Below are 20,684 nucleotides of genomic sequence, written 5' to 3'. Positions count from 1 at the left end.
TTCATCAGTTGTAATAATTTTTCATATAAAAGATTTGGTTTTTATCAACAGTTTTACCTCATGTAAAACTCTTTGATTTTTTTCTATAAAAGTACTTTTGTTTTTTTGCTTTAGATTTTTAATAGACATGAAAATAGTTTTCTTAGAGAATTTCTTGATTACAATTATATCTTGAATATTTTGAGAAACCTAAAAATTTCACAAACCTGATTTTCAATCTTTATCAATGAGTATTTAAGAAATTCTAGCAACAACCAAAATCTGAATTTATTTTTTAATTGCTCGTGAAATTGAGTCTATTATTTTTAGAATCAAATCATGTTGAAGGTTGAAGCTATAAAACTGGTTATGGAAACAGATAATGAAGTTCTACAAATGGTGTGTTGAGATAAGGTTTGATAGATCAAATATTTGAGTCTATCAGTCGTCTTATGTATGGGTAACTCTTTGTAAACTCAATAATTTTATAATGGACAATCAAGACGAGGTCTTGTGATTTTTTTTTCATAAGAGTTTTTCATGTAAATATTTAATATGTCATGATTGCATGAATCTTTGATTTATATGCACTTTATGATTTCTACATGGTAGATTATGTTAATTGGATAAATTAAATTAATCATTTTTCATAGTAATCTATTGAAATTTTTTCAAAAGATAATGATTTTACCTATGATTAGTTTTGAGGAGATACAGAAAAGTACCAAAAAAGTAATAAGATAGTATTTTACAGAGAAACAAAAGAAAATAATAGGGTCATTTTTTGAATAGTTAAAATACCACACCTCCAAATTCAACACGAATCTCTAGGATTCTTTTGCTAGATTTCAAGGCATGGTTATCTATCCCAATCCATGATAATATATAATAAATATATAATAGTTCATAATTAAGAGTTATAACTCATTGAAAATCTATAACTGATAGACAATAATCAGAGTTTGTAGAAAATTAAAATCAATCACAATCATGATCCATGATCAAATCTCAAAATATATAATCTATTCAAACATATACTAGTCTCTCAAAATATAAAACATAGACAACTGCTAAACTTTATTACAATCCTCAAGTATATGGAGGCTGCAATTCATTATCATAAGCTTCATTAGGAACTTCTTTTTATGAATCCTCATAAATTGGCCCCTCAATGATTATGTAATCTAAAATGGTGAATGGTGTGGTGAGTAATGGGGAGTTACTTAGTAGGAAATATATCGTTCTAACATTTAGTCATAATAGGCAATATATAAACATGTTAAAGATTTAAATAACTAAATATTTCCTACTAAATAACTTTTCATAATATTTTATGATATACAATGTCTTAGAACGGTATATTTCTTACTGAATAACTCCTCATAACATTCTATGGCATGATAAATTATTTTCATGATAAAAATGATAGTTTGATGAATATTACAACTTCTTATAATTTTCATTTAGTTATCATTCAAATATTATTACAAGTACATACCTTTGGAGTCACTGACTCATTCAATCAAAGTAGAGCATAAGTTCTCACTATCCATCTATCAATCAGTCGATTAATCATCTATGTTCTTAAGTATCTACCAAAAGTACATCTTTTTATAAATATTTTTTATACTATGGTATCAACTAAATCTATACAATGGTTTTGGTAGAGTAGAAAAGACTTGAAAAACAAGATAAAATAATAAATAATTAAAGTTGTGAAAATTTAATCAAGTACCAAAGATGTAATTTTTCAAAGTTCTTCAAACGTAAAATGAATTCTTAAAAATGAAAGTCTTAACTACGAAGTTGGATATTATATAATTTTTGAAACTTAATTTGAAGGAAATGTTAAAAAAAAATGAGGATTGAAAATCTAACAAAAACATCAAAATTTGCATTTTGTTCTTCGATCCAAAAATTAGATTTTGATTTTTAACCTATTTTTATTATTTTCAAATGGTGGGTATTCCCTTATTTTCATTAAATATCTTAAACTAAATGAAAATAATTTATTGAATGTGCCTGATATTATGTTGGAATGTGTCTAAAGTTATGTTGAAAATGTATCTAACACAAAAACAAATAGCGATTAGAGGAGTGACATACGTTCTTTGATATTTCTTCTCAGGATTTTTCCAAAAACTTATTTTATCATATTTTTTTTCTTAAAAACTTATAAGATAATATATAAAAAGAATTATTTAACTTAAATAGAAATAAATCTATGAAACCAAATACCTAAACATGCATAATTTAAATTGAATCAACCCTAAATAATAAACGCTGACAAAATACCTTTAATAAATTTATATTTCTTAAAAACCTAGCAACTAAAAGATAGAAGAGAAGATTTTCTACTTGTTTTGCATCTTATAGAATACGATATCATTAATAATGGCTCCCAAAAATACTCTTTGCTCAAAATCCTAACTTTGTTCTTTGTCCCAATACAAACTTTTCGACTTAGAACGCAGATCTTGATGAAGTCAAACTTTTTCTCTTCTTCACGGACTATTGGTTCTCGCTCTAAGATACGCAAATTATTGTTTGAAGATCTAAAATTTGGGTATTCTATGTTGGAAAAGAAAGATATAGAATAATGAGCAATCTGATTTTTTCTATTAAGTTTGGTATTTATATAATATCAAGGATGTAATAGTAATTTATATAATTATTTTATTTTGTTAATGAGTTAACACTCGAGATTTCGATTTGCATAGACTTATTGTCCATTTTGGATAATTTTTTTATATAAATCTAATGGTGTACTCAGATTTTTTTGAAATCATTTTCTAAAAAATTCATATTTCGATTGACTAGTTATGCACACTTATCGAAATGTATGCTAATTTCTCTTAACTCTCCTCTCCAAATATTTTTATTAAATTGATTCTAAATGTTTATTAAAATTTTTAGAGATGCATATAGTATAATAATTAATTTTCTCGCGATACAAAATAGATTTTAAGACATTACATAAAATAATATGACCAAACATTTTATTTGGTTGTTGTTGTTATAAATTGACTTTTTGCAAAGGTTCTTGACCCTTGAACATATGTCCCGCTCTTTGATGAACGTACACTACATGAAAAATTCGATGGACCTTCTAATGATTCTTAAAATTTGATTTGGGTGTTTTTCAAGTTCCTTAAATAAGCCCATAGTTAGAAAGAAATGAGTTCAAGCCTGAAATAAATTTTCAACCTTTAGGCACATTTTGAAGTAAAAGTGTGAAGCCTTAAAGTTTACAAGGAGTGGACAAAACATTTATGTTTTGTGGGCCCAAAGACTATGATCGTATACGTGAAACAAGACTTAGATATCCCGAATGAGTCAAATCCTTTTAATTTTCTTTTTTTGAATAAATTTTAAATATATGTTAATATTTAATAATATATATATATGTTTGTTATAAATTGAATTAATAGGTGTTTGAGAAAAAAATTGTATTTTACATAGATAAAAAATTCACATAGGTATGGATCGGTAGATTTCTCAAATTGGAATTCATATGTTAACTTACAATCCCTACCTTGTAAACATGAAATCCAACAGTTAAGATAAGATATGTACTTCGAGAATCCATTATGTATTCCTAAGATTTATCTCAACCATGTATTAGATTTCTTGTCAAGATTGTGAGTTCCTTTTCCATGAGTCTACGGATCTAAACCCTACATATAGGATCCCATTAGGCAGTCAATGTTAGGGATCCAACACCTTTATCCTAGGTCTACAACCTAGGCAGGTTGGAAGTTAAACCCAAGTTCAACTAAAGTAACAAAACCCTCAACCCGACCATCTGGTCTAAGCTTACTGACCCAAGCGTGATCTTCTAAAATCAGGTTGACTTCGGGTTAACTCGAGTTAGGTAATTTTGGGCGATTTGTTTGGGTTGAGATCATTGAAAATCCAAATTTCATTTTGATTAGCAAATAAATTTTATATTTTAAAAATAAATAAAATATAAATAAATAAAACAACTAGTACATAAATTAGCATACAACCTTCAAATCCATTGTTGGGAGAATATTTAGACAAATCATCCAAACCAAAGCCTATGTTAATAATACTCAATTTTCCACCAATAATAATAATAAGATGAAATAAAAAATCTATAACTAGTATAAAAATATTTATATATAACATCAAGCTCAGGTTGAGTTGGGTTGTCCAAACCCTCAATCCGAATTAAGGTCGAGTTGAGGTATTTTAACCCAGGCTTAACTCATCTTTTACGCATGTTGTACAATACAAATAGTCACCTCCTGTTTGTATCTAAAATAAGACACATTTTTAACATATGTGGATACCCAGTCAAGCATGGATGAAAAGTTAATCAAGTTGAAAAATATTAGAACAGTAAAAGAAGAAAAAAAAAAAGATGATTGTATGCTGCCTTGCTCGCTCTAAAGACAGAGAGATCGATTTGATCAAAGCGATCGATCTTATTGGAAAGCCAGCAATCTGATTTTTTGTTTTGTTTCTTTGTAATTTAATGCATTAGACCACTTGGTGAACCTATAAATAAGAGAAGATTAGAAGAACCAAAAGAATAAATTTTTATAAGGCAAAACTTTGTCAAATTCTATTTAAAAGGCATTTGAACCTTTGGATTAGATCTCTTCTTCTCTCTTCACTCTAATTTGCTTAGTAAGTTTCTATCTCAAGTTTTTATTTATTTATTTTACAGTAGAAAATGGAATGAAAACCATGAAAGAATTGACCCACAAGTCCATTTTGAACTTTAGAGAAAGGAAATAAGGAATCACCCCATTACTTGTGAGGTTGGATCCTTAATTCATTATCCTTGTAATACGAACAAGGGGAAGAATTCTATCATAGTCTCCCTCTCTCATGTCCCTTGATTTGTTATCTTTATGGTTTCAAATAGATGAAAAATAACATCTCACACCTCTAATGCTCATCAAAACACTAAGGATGGTTCTTAACCTAATGAAGGAGAGCAACACCATCATAATTGGAAAACAACAATATAAGGGAGAACAATGTATCTTAGCCCAAGTTTTCCCATCAATCGGGTTGCACCTGGGTTGACTTCGGGCCAATCCGCTCAGGTTGCAACTCTACTTCGTCCTATATGGGTTAGAAGTTTAAGAATGGGTTGATTTTTTGTGAAGATGATCTCTATGGTGAGGAGATCATTCTTACAAGAAATAAGCCTATTTTTAATGGGGTTAGAAGTTTTAGACTGCTAAACTGATCTTTTAGAGAATGATCTCCTCACCATAAAGATCATCCTCACAAAAAATCATCCAATTCTGAAACTTTTTAGTCATATGAGACAAAATTTGGCTCATAACATTCATTATCGAACGCTACAGATATATATAAGGGAATGCTAATGTCCAAGAACTCATGAGGACGTTAGCATTATCCATCACATTCACTTTCCAATAATATCAGTTCTCATTTTATCTTTTAGTGAAAAAGACAAGGGTATACTAACTTTTTACATAATAAATGTTTGTTTACATAATAAATGCTAAGGACATTTTAATTTTTGATTTAATTTTTTTTTTGTAATAAATGCTTTGACAATCAATGTCATATAATAAATGTATTTATTATGTAAAAGACTAACATACTTTTGTCTTTTTCACTAAAAATTAAAATGGAGAAAAGTATTGTTGAAAAATATATAGTGAAGAATGCTAACATCTTCATGAGGTCTTGGATGTTAGCATTCCCAAATATATATACTATTATAATGAGAAAAGACAAAATAGAAAATGATTCAACACCAAAATTTAAGTGATCATAAATGCCCCCACTCTTCAATTTAAGTTTAATATAATCAAGGTCATTTTTGTCAAAAATCCAAAAATTTAAAACTAGAATCACATTGTTTAGTTGTCAAAATAAAAATAAAAAAAAAATCCTTTTTTACTATCTAATTTGAAAAACTCTCTAACCAATATTTTAAATTACAAATAAACCCTTTTTGTAATACCCCAAGTTTTTACTTCATATCTTGATGAAACCAAGTATTGAAATTTCAAGAAATTTTTTTATAAAGAACTTAGGATAAAATACTCATATTCAATTCGGTTCATTTTAACAAAATCTAACTTCGTCATTGACCTTAATATGGTCGAAAAAACATATTTTAGCCTGTAACTACGCTCGAATTCGAGTTCGGACGAAAAAGTTAAAAAATCCTCGAATTTCATATTAAGGAGGACCCAAAAATAGTGACTTATTGTTAGAGCAAGAATTTTTAAATTTTGAATACACCATTAGATCCGCAATAAGAAATTATAGAGAATGGAGTATTTATTCGTCAAATTCCGAGTTCGGGAAGTCAACTTATCGTTAAAAATAGAAACAATGTAAGAATACAAATTTTGCCCTCAAGGTCTTAAATAAAAGAAAATTTTGATTTCCTTTCACTTCACTTTTCCTTCTCTTTAATAACCCCCAAGCCCTAACACTTAGAGAAACAAGGGTATCCACCCTTTTCCCTTCTAGATCCTTCGAAGTCGAGTAACCGTTGAACTTTGACAACAAAGGAAGAGTTGAAGTCGAAGTCGACGTCGAGCTCTTGAAGCTCACAGTTTTTCAACCCAATTTCTCTTTCGTTTTCTCCGCCCCTCACAAAAAATTAGCAAGTGGGGCTCGAAACATCCCACTCGAGGGTTCACTTACTTGGGAGAAGATTCGTCCTCCATCATAAGAGAAAGAAGGAGTATTGTCTCTAATAATAGCACAACCACCCGAGCATTTTGTATCCAGGACCACGAACCTCGACGTTCGCACCACTCTTTACCTCCGATCAATCGTCGAAAGCTATACAAGTAGGATGCCTTCCTTTTTACCTCAAGTGATATGATGTTTTCCATAGAATATGATTCTAATCATTGATAATATTTTATCTAAATAATTAGCGATGAATCGACAAAGTTCACGTATTTTCGATTTGAGTTAAGCATGATTTTAGGTTTCTATTAATTTGATTTCATGTTAGCAATAGAGATTTGACATGTTTTTATCAAGATTTAACATTAGTTTCATGGGTGGGTCGAAATATTCAAAGAACGGAAGAGAAATCCAAAAAATGGATTGAAAAACCAAAATTTCGTGAAATGGTTTAGTGCTATCGACAGGAGCTGGCGGTGCCACAGACACCTGCCGCAAGCCAATCTGTCGGTGGAACCGACAGAATCATACTTCTACCATCGACAGTCACCGACAAAAATTTCTGATCCAAACTGAGTTCTGGCTCTTGGGTTGCTCTCCTTATGGCTTATACATGTTTTCCCACCCTTCATTTCATTAAAAATATTTAAGTAAAACTTTCATGAAATCAAGGTTTTACCCCCTATTTCGAAACAATGGGAATGGTTTCGAGATCCAAAACTCAAAGGATCAAAATCCGATTTTTGACTTTAAGAACAAAACGTGAATTTCGTCGTTTTTGTCCAATTTTCAAATTACGATATCTTTTGCATTACTTTGAATTAAGTTATAAAAATTACATGATCTTTCTCATATTGCCGATGGCTACCTATTACAAAAATTCATTTTCAATTTCGATAACTTTGAAAAATCACTTTTTTTAACACTTAGTCGAATTTTTAACAACTTTTCCTACGTTTACAACTTATGGTTTTATCATGTTTTCCGAGCCTTTTGACTCAATCAAAACCATTTAATGGAATTGGTTGATGTCCTATGGGTTTCGAATAACTTTAAAAACAAATATACTCTGATAGATAGGTAGGTAATTAAATGATGGATTAATCAATTGATTGATGAATGGATAGAGAAAACGTAGGTTCTCTACTGAATGATGGGACAGTGCCTTCAATCTTATGCAGTGACCATGCCACATAAGACATGATAGATGGATAGATGGATGGGTTGATAGATTGATGGAAGGACAGATGGATATTACTGGAGGACACTATCGAGATTGCTTGTATTTTTATAAAAATGAACTAGTATATATAGTATATAAAGAAACTATTTTGTTTACCAAAACAGAATTGTAAAAAACCTAGAAAGAGTGATGCATTGTTGTATATCCGAAAGTGACGGGTCAATCTAGGATTAGCACTAAATGTCATATGCTATTTGATAGTATGGGATACCTTAGAGTATACTTCAGCTTCTGAAATCCTAGAATTTCTCTTACTTCTTTCTTGGGAAACGTTGTATGTAAAGGCGATTTCTTTATAGTGTAGAGGTAAGCAGGGTTCACATGCATTGCCTCTAGATGGGTTTCGACGCGAGAAGTCTCCTAGGCTAGTTAGTGATCAATGTTAGTCTATAGTCATCAAACGGTCGACCTCACCGTTAGTTGAACTCAGTATTGGATTCTTGGTCAACAGTTAGTCTGAGTCGGATAAATGGTCAACCAACCGTGGTATGTTAGACCAGACACAAAATTAGATTATAACGATGGGATTCCACGTCAGATTTGAAGTTTGGAATGTCAAGTTTGTCATAGTTGAGACGGTTATATCGGCGTAATCCTTTGCTCTCTTAGCGACTACACCGCCGTGTTCGTATTATGTATCATTTCTTTAATTTTAATGTTGATAGACGATTTTCTTTTGAAAGTTGTAGATGTTATTTTTTATGATAGATTGAAATTTATTAGAATTTTTTGCTAATTATGTTTAGACAATTTCTCGTATATTACACTATGAAAAATCTGCATGATTTAATTATTTAGATGAGTACTCGTGCATGTATGACTCGTTGTTAAAACAACATTCATCCTGCTAAGTAACATCCCCCTGTTACTCACCCTATCCTTCACCCCTTTTAGATTGCCCAACTTCTGAGGAGCCACTTACGGGGAGTCATTCAAGGAGGTTCCCTTGGAAGGTTATGTCGATGATCTACAACCTCCATTAATTTGAAGATCACTTTAGGAGTTTAGATGCTATCTATTTTTTTGATTCCAAATCTTGTGAGAGATGATGTATTTCTTTTTGGAGTTGTAATAAGGATATGAATATGATGTTGATGTTTGCCACAGATTGTGACTGTGACCATTTAGTTTCCACTACTCTGATTTGAGGTTATTTAGTATAGTTTTTCGCTGCATATATTTTTTTCATCTCTTAGTATTATTATTCTTGTTTAATTATCAGGTTGTGTGTATGTTTACCTCACACCTTGAGATTCTGACTGAAGAATCCTTGAGATTCATGTTTGAATTTCGAGGCGTGACACTTTTGATACATGTAAGTTTGCACATACCACTTTCTAGTTATTGTTAAAATGAGAGAAGTCGAAGTAAAAGTGGTTCGACACCAAAATTTGAGTTGCTATAAATGCCCCAACTTTTCTATTTAGATTTAATTCAATAAGTCATTTTGGTAAAAACGCAAAAAATTGCAATCCCACATCCCTAAAATCGCTTTAGTTAGTTATCAAAATTACTAAAATATCTTCTCTTTTATGTAATCTTCAAAAACCACACTTCAATTAATTTTTTAAATTACAAATAACCCCTTTAGAAACATGTGCATTTGCACATGCCATCCTCTAGTATATATAAACAAATGAATCAATTTAGTCCATCGAATGAGTTTGGATATAGCCACCGAAGACCGAGATGACTCACCCAAGTTTTAAAACCAAACTCATATTGAGAGATATTATAAGTAGGGCTGTCAATTCATGAGTACCCATTGAACCTTAACAGAATTGAAACCAACAACCCCAATTCTGGATCACTTATAATTGGAATCGATTAGAGCAAAGTCTCTTCGAACCGAAATGATTGAAAACCCAAATTGATAGTAACCAAGTCGAAGCCATTTAAGGTACAGTTTTGATACCATTAATTTGAGAATCGGGACCAATAAAATTTAAAGGTATTTCCTCACTGATCAAACAGTGATCATAAATTCAGATTGTTTTATTTCCTTCAGATCGGATCCATTAAATGGTGGGTCTTCTCTTATATGTATTGCACTTAGTAGGTGGAATAAACTGTGTTAAAAGTATGAATTTATTGTAATATTATATGTATTAAAAGTTTAAATATCTTGTAATTTAGTGAGAAAGCAAAACCATTAAGCCCACACGCATCTACAGATATATTTACTTATTAGGGTATGTTTGATTGCACATGGAAAAAGGGTGGAAAATCAATTTTCATGAAAAATTGATGATATTAGGTTTACCTCCTTGCAAAATGTAAGATTAGATTTACCCCCTTGACCATAAGTCAACATTATTTTTTCTTGATGATTAAACAGTGAAATTTTGATTTATTACTTCAAGTATTTAAACAGCATTTTTGAAAAAAAAATCAAAATTTCTTCGTTAAATCATCAAGAAAATGCAACGTTAACTTATGGTCAAGGGGGTAAGCCTAATCTTGCATTTTGCAAGGGGGTAAATCTAATATCACCAATTTTACAGGGGGTATTTCTAAAATACCCATATATATTATAGGGCTTGGTTGAAATAAGTTTAATAATATGAGATATTAAGGTGATCTAGCTAGTCAGTTTAATGGATTTAAAAGGAGTATTCCTTCCTGGCCATGGAAGATATTGTTGTTCCTAAAGAGTGAAGATGGTGCTCTTCATGGTTATCATGAATATTTGGCGTGCCCGCTTTGTTTTCAAACTGGTGACATGCCCCTTGCCCGTGGTCTTCTTTGAGAGTAATTGAAAATGACCTAAATGTCTTCATCTTCAACCTTTAGCCAAAACCCTATTGTCTTCAAACCCTAAAACATCTAGGGCCGGGTTATTTTTTCTTTTTAAAATTCACTCGACCTCATCTTCAAAATCCATTACAGTCATCACATGATCAAAAACCTTCAATTCTTCTTCCTCAAAATAATCCATCCTCTCTGACTTTCATGAAAATCCTATCCTAAGTCCAACTTTATTTTTTATTTTTTAAATCAAAAGTTGAACATAAAAGTAACTACACAAAAATATATTATAAACACAAGGAATAAAAGGTCCTTGTCTTGGAAGAAAATGCAACATTACAAGCCATTTGTAGAAGTCGTATAGTATTAAGTTTCATACGAGACATAACCCGTATGCCATATAATGGATGTAGACCTCCTAAAAAAAGACGTGTGTAGAAATAAGAATTTAACAGATTTCAAGAGAAGTAAAACAGATGACGCACAAGGGCTTTCACATTAGATTCGGCCTGGTTAGATTATATGAGCAATTAATGGGTGTTTTGTTCAAAAGTTGCCACAATGGCTCATTTTCGACCTTTCAGATCCATGAATGTTTAACAAGCCCAAAGATGAAATGGGCAAATGAGATTTCTAGATATTGAATTTTAGAATTTTAATGCTTCATTAACAAGAATAAGGGTTGAAAAAACATAAGGTTCCAAGCCCACGATGATGAAAATGTTTAAATCGAGCAACTACAAATGACTGGTAGCATGGTTTTGGTATGTAGGCCCATAGACAGGTGATCCATATGGATCATTTAAGAAAAAAACACAAAACAAAAAGCAATACAACAAAGAAAATAACGATCACATGGAACACATACAAAGAATTTAGGTACGTGGTTCAGCAGTAGTGTACCTACTCCATGGATGAGATCTGGATCAAATCATTGTATTCTTGAAAAAGATTACAACCCTCAAGATCCCTAGCCACCAAACAAAGAAGGAACCCAACTAAGAAATTATCCAAAATAGCCTTATTCAGACAAGTCCCCACATTAATCTGTAGAATACTAGATATCTATCTAAACAGATCAATTACCCCAAATAATGAATAAAGGGGCAATATTTGGGTTTCTTATTATCTATACAACATAAGGGTCAATTTGATTTGCAAAGTTGTGCATCTAGCTAATTAAAGTTAAAACTATATGAATTTCAACTTTTAAAAGTTGACAGTAAGTGTTAATTACAACTCCAGTGTTTAGTTGCAAGTAAGAATTCACATTAGAATTACAACTCTTGCAGTCATAATCATCATTTCTTTTCTTATATTGGATTTTAGGGTGAGTTAATATAAGAAGTTATAACTCTCACCTTACAGGTAGAGAGTTGAAACTCCCTAAAACATGGGAGTCATGTAGAGTTACAACTTTCTGAAGTTGTCTTAAAACACAAGGGCTTTGACCTACAGCTCCCTCTTGACACATTGAAATGCAACTTTGAGGTCATGGGTCCAAAAATGCCCTAAAGTTAGAGTGACGCACTTGGGTTTTCGGTTCTTAGACCTGTCAGCCTAAATTGGCCCGAGTACGGAGGATAGGCCAGCCTGGGCTTGTATTTAGGAAACGTGGACCAGTCAGTTTACTAGATGAGCTAAGCTAGACTAGGTTTTAGGTCTGATTAAATAAGCCCATTTAGGTCCCAGTCCAAACCTGGCCCATACCGGACCAGCCCATTGATTCCCCAACTATAGCCTCAACTCTGTCTTGGACCAACTAACGCTGGATTTTCAATGACCTTAGATCATTAAAATGCCTACGTGGCATATACTTCCTGACCCACTAATACCCTATGAAAGCTTCACCCACCTCTTAAGAGTCCGAGGCCGCTTCAAAATTTTGAAGAAACCCTCCTTCTTATGAGACACGTGGCATTTTATTTTTATTTAATACTTTTATATTTTAATTAATATTTAAAATACATCTTGACATTAAAATGTCAAGTGTAATCCAAAGGAGAGAGTTTCTTTGAAATTTTGAAGTGGGATGGCCACTTCAAAAAAAATTTCACCTCTTGATAGTGTTACAAAAGAAAAATCATCCCGATTGAACGTTACAAGTCAATAGATTGAGAAATTTTGGTTGTGGACCAGACACATTGGAACACGATTTACTTGAGAAAATGGTTATGGTAAAATGAATTCGGTCAAAAAAGAGGAGAGTTGATTTTTTACGCACGTTTAAATCTTGTCAAATTGACTTGAAACTTGGCTGAATTAACTCAATTCAATTAAATTTCAAGGTGATACACCTTATTACAAATTTACAATAGAACCAACTCACCGGGCCAACTCGAAAAACCATCTAGTCAACTAGAGTGGAGTCAACTGAAAAATGTACAAGTCCGGATAGAAACTTGACCGAGTGATTGATCAGCTAAAATATAATACTTTTGTGAACAAAATATATATATATATATTAATTTTTAAATCTTTAATACAGTTTTATTTGATTCATCCAAGTCGACTCATTAGTTATTGAATTGATTGACTCGATGGATGTCCTAGTCAAGTCATTTTCTAAGGAGGTGAAAAATCGCTTTGGCCCAAAAATTGAGTTTCGAGGAAGATAGGTGATCATACACCTAGAAAATATTTTTTTTGAATAATGATGATTGCACGTGGCTGACATGGTAAGGGCACAGAATCACAAATTATTTTTTTCGTGTATCTCAATGAAAAAAATCTATGATTATGTGCTCTTATCATGTCAGTCGCATACCAAAACCATGTGCATTCATTTCGATCATATTTTTTTTTTCAAAGAAAAACAGTTTCTAACCAAATCACCAAGCTCGTGATAAAAATGCTTAAATCATTGACTTGAAGCAATCAATTCGGCTGATTTTTTTTCTTCCTAGATCAATCAAAGTGTGGGTCAAACACTAACAAATGGACAAGAAGATGCCACGTGTCATTTTGGATAGTAAATGCATGACATCATTGTTACACTAAAATAAATATCCTACTGAAGTAGGAAGAAAGTTTCTAGAAGCACAAGTTCTTGTTAGGATTGAAAAAAAGGGTTTAACGTAGAGCAACAGTTGAGGAAGATATGGTGGTGTGGGTTGTTTAACACTTTAACCACTCTTAGAAATCTTTTTGTCGGTGAAACATTTTTAGTCTCCATCTAAAATATCATTAAATTAAGCCAAAATATGAGTAATTATTAGCATGCTCTCTACATGTACTATCTACCAATTAAGGTGTTAGGGAGGTTTATACTTTTCCAATTCCAATTCCAATTCCAATTCTGAGAGTTTCATTATTGAAATCGGATTTGAAAATAGTTTGTTCTGGATCAGTATAGATCGGTACCTAAATCAAATGGGAACTTAAATTGAAGTGATGAAATCATAATTGATGCGTAAATATCATGTTAATTTTGTCAAGCTATCTTGGAAATAGCTTTATATGCTTGTTCAGATTTGGAATTGATTCTCTCGTCTCTAGGTTTACTTTCGTTGCTTTCATCCGAACAAATGCTACTTGAAATCACCTTAAACCATAGTAGAAGATTTTATAGAACGTTTGGATCACCAAATGTCGAAGAATAAGGCCTAGGCTCACATGGGCTCATGGATCCAGAGGGGCAACAGAATGAAAATCATCCAAGAAGATACATTCTTGAATGGAATCATCGAGATCTTCAAGATCAATTGCCTTGCGATTGCATTTTCATTTTTTGGCTTGAATTATTAGTTTATCCTATTTTTTATGCTTTTTTGTATTTTTGTTAATTTTTTCATTTTTTTTAAATAATTTTTATTTTATAAGTTAGAATTATGTATCGTCGATTCTACCTTACTTCTAGGATTAAGTAGTTTATATTTCCATGTGGTTCATTTTTACTAATTTGTTTTTTTTTTAATTTTATAATTTTAGCTATTTTTTGTATTTTTTAAGAATAAGACTCTTTTTTCTATAAATAGTATAATAACACTAATATATAAAACAACTTTGAGATTAATAAAATTTATGTATTTAGAGAGTTTTCTCATTATTTTCCAATTATTTAGTATTTTGTGTGAATCAACAAGTTTTTTTATGTCTAATTGTCTAATATTCTTTTGAGAATTAACAAACTAATTAGAAAATTATCCTTCATCCTGCATCAGTAGACCTTGAGCTTTTGCAAGAATTTAGAAGCCATGTAACCATCAAATATGCTTTGGACTCCCAAAAGTGTTTATGAGGGAACAAAAAATGTTACATGCTCTGAAGCAGTATCCCAAACTACTTGATTTATATCTCATTGATTTGAGTCATTTGACTAGTAGGCCAAATTTTGCTTGATACAAACCCATTCTGACTAATTTGTTAACAGTCTAGATCTAAGGAGATGTATCATTTTATTCCAAGTGGAGAATTATCGAAACATTTTAACTGCTAATACATTTTTGAGTATACTAATTATCTGTAACTTGGATCTGTATATACCAATTATGTTGGAATTGAAACCTCTAAGAATCAAAACGGTGTGAATATGAATTGAACTGACAATCAAAATCATAAGAACTTAAAACTATATATTTAATTAATGTCTTGAAGAGTTTTTATGCTCCAAGTTTTAAATCTATGCTTTTTTTTTTTTTTTTTATATTTATAATAGGAATCAGAATCATTATATAGGCAAAAATCTACGAAGCACTGAATCCAAAATATTCAATATTTTGAGAAAATTTTGGAATGTCTCGAAATATTTCAGAATATTTTGGTTGATACTATTTTAATTTTCTTCTTACCGAATTTGGGTCGAGTCTAGATTTTAAACATTAGTTGTGAGACCATTAATACCAAAACTGAAATCACATCTTGGACACCCAAAATATATAGAGAGCTCTCTTCCCATGCATCTTTTTCTTTATGGGGCTTAAACTTGCATTCAAATAAATAGCTAAAATATGGGTACTAATCTACTTAAAAAATAAAATAAGCATAGGTATAGTAGGGTTATTAATGATGCATTATTAATGACTTAATACATCAAACAAGTACACTACATCGAACTAAATAAAGATTGATGTTGATGCTTGTCAAGGCCCCCCGTGATCTCTAATTAAATGAGAAGATTGATAAGGAGAAAATTAAGTGAGAAAGGGATATTCCTCCTATGTAGCCTACCTTTTCTTCATATGACGCCATGTAAAGGATAAGTGTTAATAGGATATTGATGGGGGATGGTGTTTGAGGTTTATTTTAATTCGTATTGGACTAATGACAACAGTCGTAGTTTTGGTGGGTAGAAATGGGTGAAGGTGGTTGGACCAAGACGAGGAGTTAAGGGTGTATCAAAGACTACTTCACTTTGCACAAATGACTGCCACTCATTCCTTAACAAATTAACCAAACGTTACCTATTCTCGAATACAAACCTGTCAATTATCTCAGCCAATCTTATGGTCAGACATGATTTATACAAAAATCCCTTCAACCACACGCACAAATAATACACTTAAAATATATTTTTGGGGAATGTTAAAAGTCCTATACTTTAATAGGGGATGTTAACATCCTCAATTATTTTTATTTTTAGAAAATAACTTAGAAATATATTTACAAATTTTTATTTTTATGCAAATAGTAAATGATATATTTTTTATTGTACAATGTCATTTTTGAAAGGAAAATGCTAATGTCCAAAGTCTCATGGGGACGTAACCATTCTTCATCACATTTTTTTCATTAATACATCTATCTATTTTGTCTTTTAATAAAAAAGAAGGAGGATATTGATCTTTTACATGATAAATATTTGTTTGTATTGATGACTAAAATATTTATTGCAAATTATATATTTAAATCTAAAGACCAAATGTCCTTAGCATTTATTATGTAAAAAATAAACATTACTATCTAAGAAGACTAATACACCCTTGACTTTTATACAAAAAGAAAAAATAGGTAAAGGTATTATTTTAAAAAAAAAGGTGACAGAGAATACTGACATCCCTATGAGATCTTGGAGGTTATCATTTCCCTTTTTTAAAATATCAAAAACCTCAATGGACTTTGTTAAAGAGCTTTTTGTATTTATTACAATTGTATTTCTTGTAAAAACATTTATTGCATAATAATCAAATTATCCTCACTTTCCGTATTTAAATATAAAATAATAAATAAATTGCAAGGGAATTTTTAGAAATCAAAATAGTGGAAGTTACTATGAAGAATCGGACATTAGCAATCCCATTTATATAAAGAAAAATCGATGGTTTCTTTTTACTTTCGATTATCTCACTTATCTTAACAAAATATCATAATTATCATAGTCTTATCCCAGAGATTTGGGGTCGAATAAACAAATCTCTTTCCTTCATTCAATTATGTTTAAACCCACATTTTCTATTACTGAAATGTTTTATGTCCCTATTATTATCTCAATGTCCACTATCATTTAGGTCTTTTGCTCATTTTTTCAAAACCTTCAACTTGTATATTCCTTCTAACTTGGGTTATATTCAATTTTGTTAAATCTATTCAAATTATATCAACTTTCTCTTACTTAATCACATATTGAAATTATTTATATATCCATCTTTACTTAGCACAGCCTCTAAAAGTCTCTATCACATCAAACAAAGGACCATAAAGTTGTTTGTACCTCTTTGGGCCCTTTTCCATATCTTTAAACTAACTAAAAGAATGTGATGATAGATGATTAATATCATTTGATATGGTCCACCGAGGGGAAGGGAATCTCATTGAAATGGAAGGTTATTTATGTTGTAGGTTTTGCATAAGATTATATAAGTCTCTATTTATCATAATTAGAACATTTTAATTGCTATTATAATCCTAAATATATGGCCTTCCATTACAATCAGATATTTGAAATGATATTACGTATCTACTTCATCATGTTTATACAATGCATCTTTATTTCTTAGCTTCACTTCAAAACTTGATTGTAAATTTACATTTAAATTCATGCCTAGAGGTAAGTGACTTTTTAGTAATAATCACAAAGTCCACACCCCATCAAAGGAAATTCAAATTTTCAATTTTGTCGGAGGTGGCATTTTTGTAAATTTACTTGAATAATAAGTCTAGGTATCCATGCACCATCTTTGTCAAAATGTTAGATAAGAAGAACAGAATTTAGATACGGCTGCTGCTGCTTCTTCTTGAAGGGTTGGCTTTAGAACAAAGAAGTATCCTATTAATTCTCAGTCTTTTTCCTCTTATAAGACTCCTTCAATCATCAACCCTACTTTGATTTCGATTACATCTACGTCTCTCGAGATCGAAGTATTTACCTTAGTTTTTATTGAGCTTTAATTAGAATGGAGAACCTTCCTCCTGGGTTTAGATTTCATCCAACTGATGAAGAACTCATTACTTATTATCTAAATCGCAAGGTTTCGGATTTTCGATTTGTTTCGAGAGCTGTTACAGATGTTGATCTCTATAAGTTTGAACCTTGGGATCTCCCAGGTAGTCTGACTCTTACTTGTGTTAAATTCTCTCTAAATTCATTTTCGGGGGATATCTTCATTCATCGTTTAGCTTTCATTAATATTGTTACCACAAAATTCATATTAGAAACTTTTAATTTCCTGTTTTTCTCCCCTTCTTCTTTTCTTTTTTTTTTTTCCTATTTTCATATTTTGATGTATGGTTTGATTTTTTATTTTTATTTTTTTTGGACTTTGCTTGATTTTTCTGCTGTGTTCAAGTTTTTTTTAAGAATAATTTCAAACCCTTAAATTATCCTTTAGCTTCTTGGTGTTTTACAGATGCTAAATATGTTTAGATTTTGTATTTTTTCACTATAAATGATGTTTGTTGAACGAGACTGGAATATATTCCCCTTTATTTATTATTTTTATCCTAGAAACTCCAAGTATACTTCCCTTAAAAGGATTTGAATAAAAGGATAATAACGTTGTTACGAAGAATGACCCAATGAAGACACAAAAATTAGCAAACTTAGCTTCAAAATGTAGTTTATTTATTTTTAAATTAATGTAAAGGATGGTTTTAATTTTGAGTATGTGCAGGCAAAGCTGCCATGGGAGAGAAAGAATGGTATTTCTTCAGCTTGAAAGATCGAAAGTATCCGACTGGCCTTCGAGCCAACCGAGCAACAGATGCTGGATATTGGAAAACCACAGGCAAAGATAAAGAGATTTTCCATTCTGGAGTATTGGTTGGGATGAAGAAAACCCTAGTCTTTTATAAGGGTAGAGCTCCTAAAGGAGAGAAAAGCAACTGGGTTATGCATGAATATAGACTTGAAAACAAGTTTTCTTTCAAGCCCACCAAGGTAATTAAACAACTAATTAAAACACTAGAAATTTCTGTAGAAATGTTTATACATTCAAATCAATAGTCTTATATTCATTCATTAATGTTCTTCTGGTGTTTATGTTTTAGGAGGAATGGGTGGTTTGTAGGGTCTTCCATAAGAGCTCCACAGTCAAAAAACCACAACAAAATCCATCACTTGAGTCACCATGTGATACAAACACATTAGTGAATGAACTTGGAGAGATCGAATTGCCGCATTTAAATTGTCTAACTGATCATTCTTCGAGTGGTTTTAGTACTATTCCTACTAACTCCAACAACAACAACAACAACAATGTTGACATGAACATGAATTGGGCTTTGGCACGAGAAGAGACAAACCATCCATCACTCTCTTGGCCTTCAACCTTGTTATCTTCAAATCTTTCAATGAATTCGATGCTTTTTAGGGCATTGCAGTTCGGTTATCAACCACGAGAAGTTATGAGTTCCAACATAAACACTTTCGGTACACTAGGGGATTCTCGCTTTGGATCTGATTTGAATACGAATCTCCCCGTTTCTTCCTCTAACATTGACGATTCTTCACAGCAACAACCATTCAATCTGGATCCTATTTGGCCAGGATGTTGAAGTGTGATTAACACACAACTTGAAAATTTCTCTCTTTCTTTAGTTGGTAAGATGGCATCTAAACCAAGACTCACTATTTGAGATCAAAACTTCTTAAATACTGGTGATGAGGCAATACAAATGCCATAAAATAAGAGTTGTAAGTAGTTGTTGTTAAGATGGTACAATTGGAACATAAGAAGGGAAAATCCCTATTATGTCTTCGGTCTTTTTCATGTTTCATATAATAGAAAAAATACATGCTTCCATATCGTCTTTTGAAATTCTATTATCCCATGATGAATTAGTGTTGTGATGGTTGCCTTGGATTCAATTTGTGATTGTTCAGTAGGGAAGTTCATGTTTTGAATGTGACATTGAAACCAACATATATTATTTAAGTTAGGACTCCTAATCAATTTTGTTTATAAGCCTAATTATAATGTACCTTGTGTTGTACGCATGGAATACAAGTCCAAATATTGGTCTCCCTTTCTAGCGTATTTTAGACATTATACCCATCAAAAATGATTTTGGGGAAGTCCTATAAAGGATCAGGATCGGGGGATAACATTTTGATCCAATGTTTTTACAACCCCCAAGAATGCAATGAAAGGTTGTCCCATGATCCCAATCCATATATTTACATATATTTGACTCAAGGAAAAACATACAATCCCAAACGTGTAAATCTGAAATCCAACAGTTGGAATTTTGCATATATCCTATTGATACTTATCTTGACAATAAGTCCTAACTGTTGGATTTTGCACTGACATGGTTGGGTTCATGAGTTTTTTTCTTGAGTCATATTTCATGATTCAATCGAACCTGAGCCATAGACATTAGAATCCTCCACAAATTGTCATTTAGTGTAAAAAAATTAGGGTATTTTTAATCTTGTGTAATAAATAGTTTTACAAAAATGTCATTTAGATTATAGATAGAAAAATTCTACTAACACACTAATCTACATGTAGACCATCAAATGGATTGATGTGTTGTAAGTAAAGGTTTGTGTGCTATTAAAATTAATCTCTCTTATAGATATTGACAAAAAATTCAATGTACAAGAGTATCAAAATACCCTTATATTTTGCATTAAAAAATAAAAGAATTTAAAAAGCATTTACAATAAAAA

General features: G+C 31.2%; 1 protein-coding gene across 1 annotated transcript; it reads left to right on the top strand.

Annotated features, from left to right (window-relative positions):
* The first annotated feature begins 17,826 nt into the window (after positions 1 to 17,826).
* NAC058 (NAC domain containing protein 58) lies at positions 17,827 to 19,823 on the top strand. The gene is made up of 3 exons (XM_086454166.1): positions 17,827 to 18,115; positions 18,682 to 18,947; positions 19,058 to 19,823. The coding sequence occupies exons 1-3, from the start codon at positions 17,965 to 17,967 to the stop codon at positions 19,562 to 19,564; spliced, it is 924 nt and encodes a 307-aa protein (XP_086310292.1). The 5' UTR covers positions 17,827 to 17,964; the 3' UTR covers positions 19,565 to 19,823.
* The last annotated feature ends 861 nt before the right edge of the window (positions 19,824 to 20,684 follow it).

This window comes from Akebia trifoliata, chromosome 9, assembly GCF_017979445.1.
Source record: "Akebia trifoliata isolate Shusen 1 chromosome 9, ASM1797944v1, whole genome shotgun sequence".
In the NCBI taxonomy this organism is placed as follows: domain Eukaryota; kingdom Viridiplantae; phylum Streptophyta; class Magnoliopsida; order Ranunculales; family Lardizabalaceae; genus Akebia; species Akebia trifoliata.
Note: the sequence above shows the minus strand (reverse complement) of the source record. Positions and strands in the feature narration are given on the sequence as shown.

What these genes read in the sequence shown, in the direction of transcription:
- NAC058 (XM_086454166.1), top strand. Translation starts at nt 17,965, where the DNA reads ATGGAGAACCTTCCTCCTGGGTTTAGATTTCATCCAACTGATGAAGAA. An exon ending in TGAACCTTGGGATCTCCCAG is followed by an intron (nt 18,116 to 18,681) that starts GTAGTCTGACTC and finishes GAGTATGTGCAG; the next exon opens with GCAAAGCTGCCATGGGAGAG. An exon ending in TTTCTTTCAAGCCCACCAAG is followed by an intron (nt 18,948 to 19,057) that starts GTAATTAAACAA and finishes TTTATGTTTTAG; the next exon opens with GAGGAATGGGTGGTTTGTAG.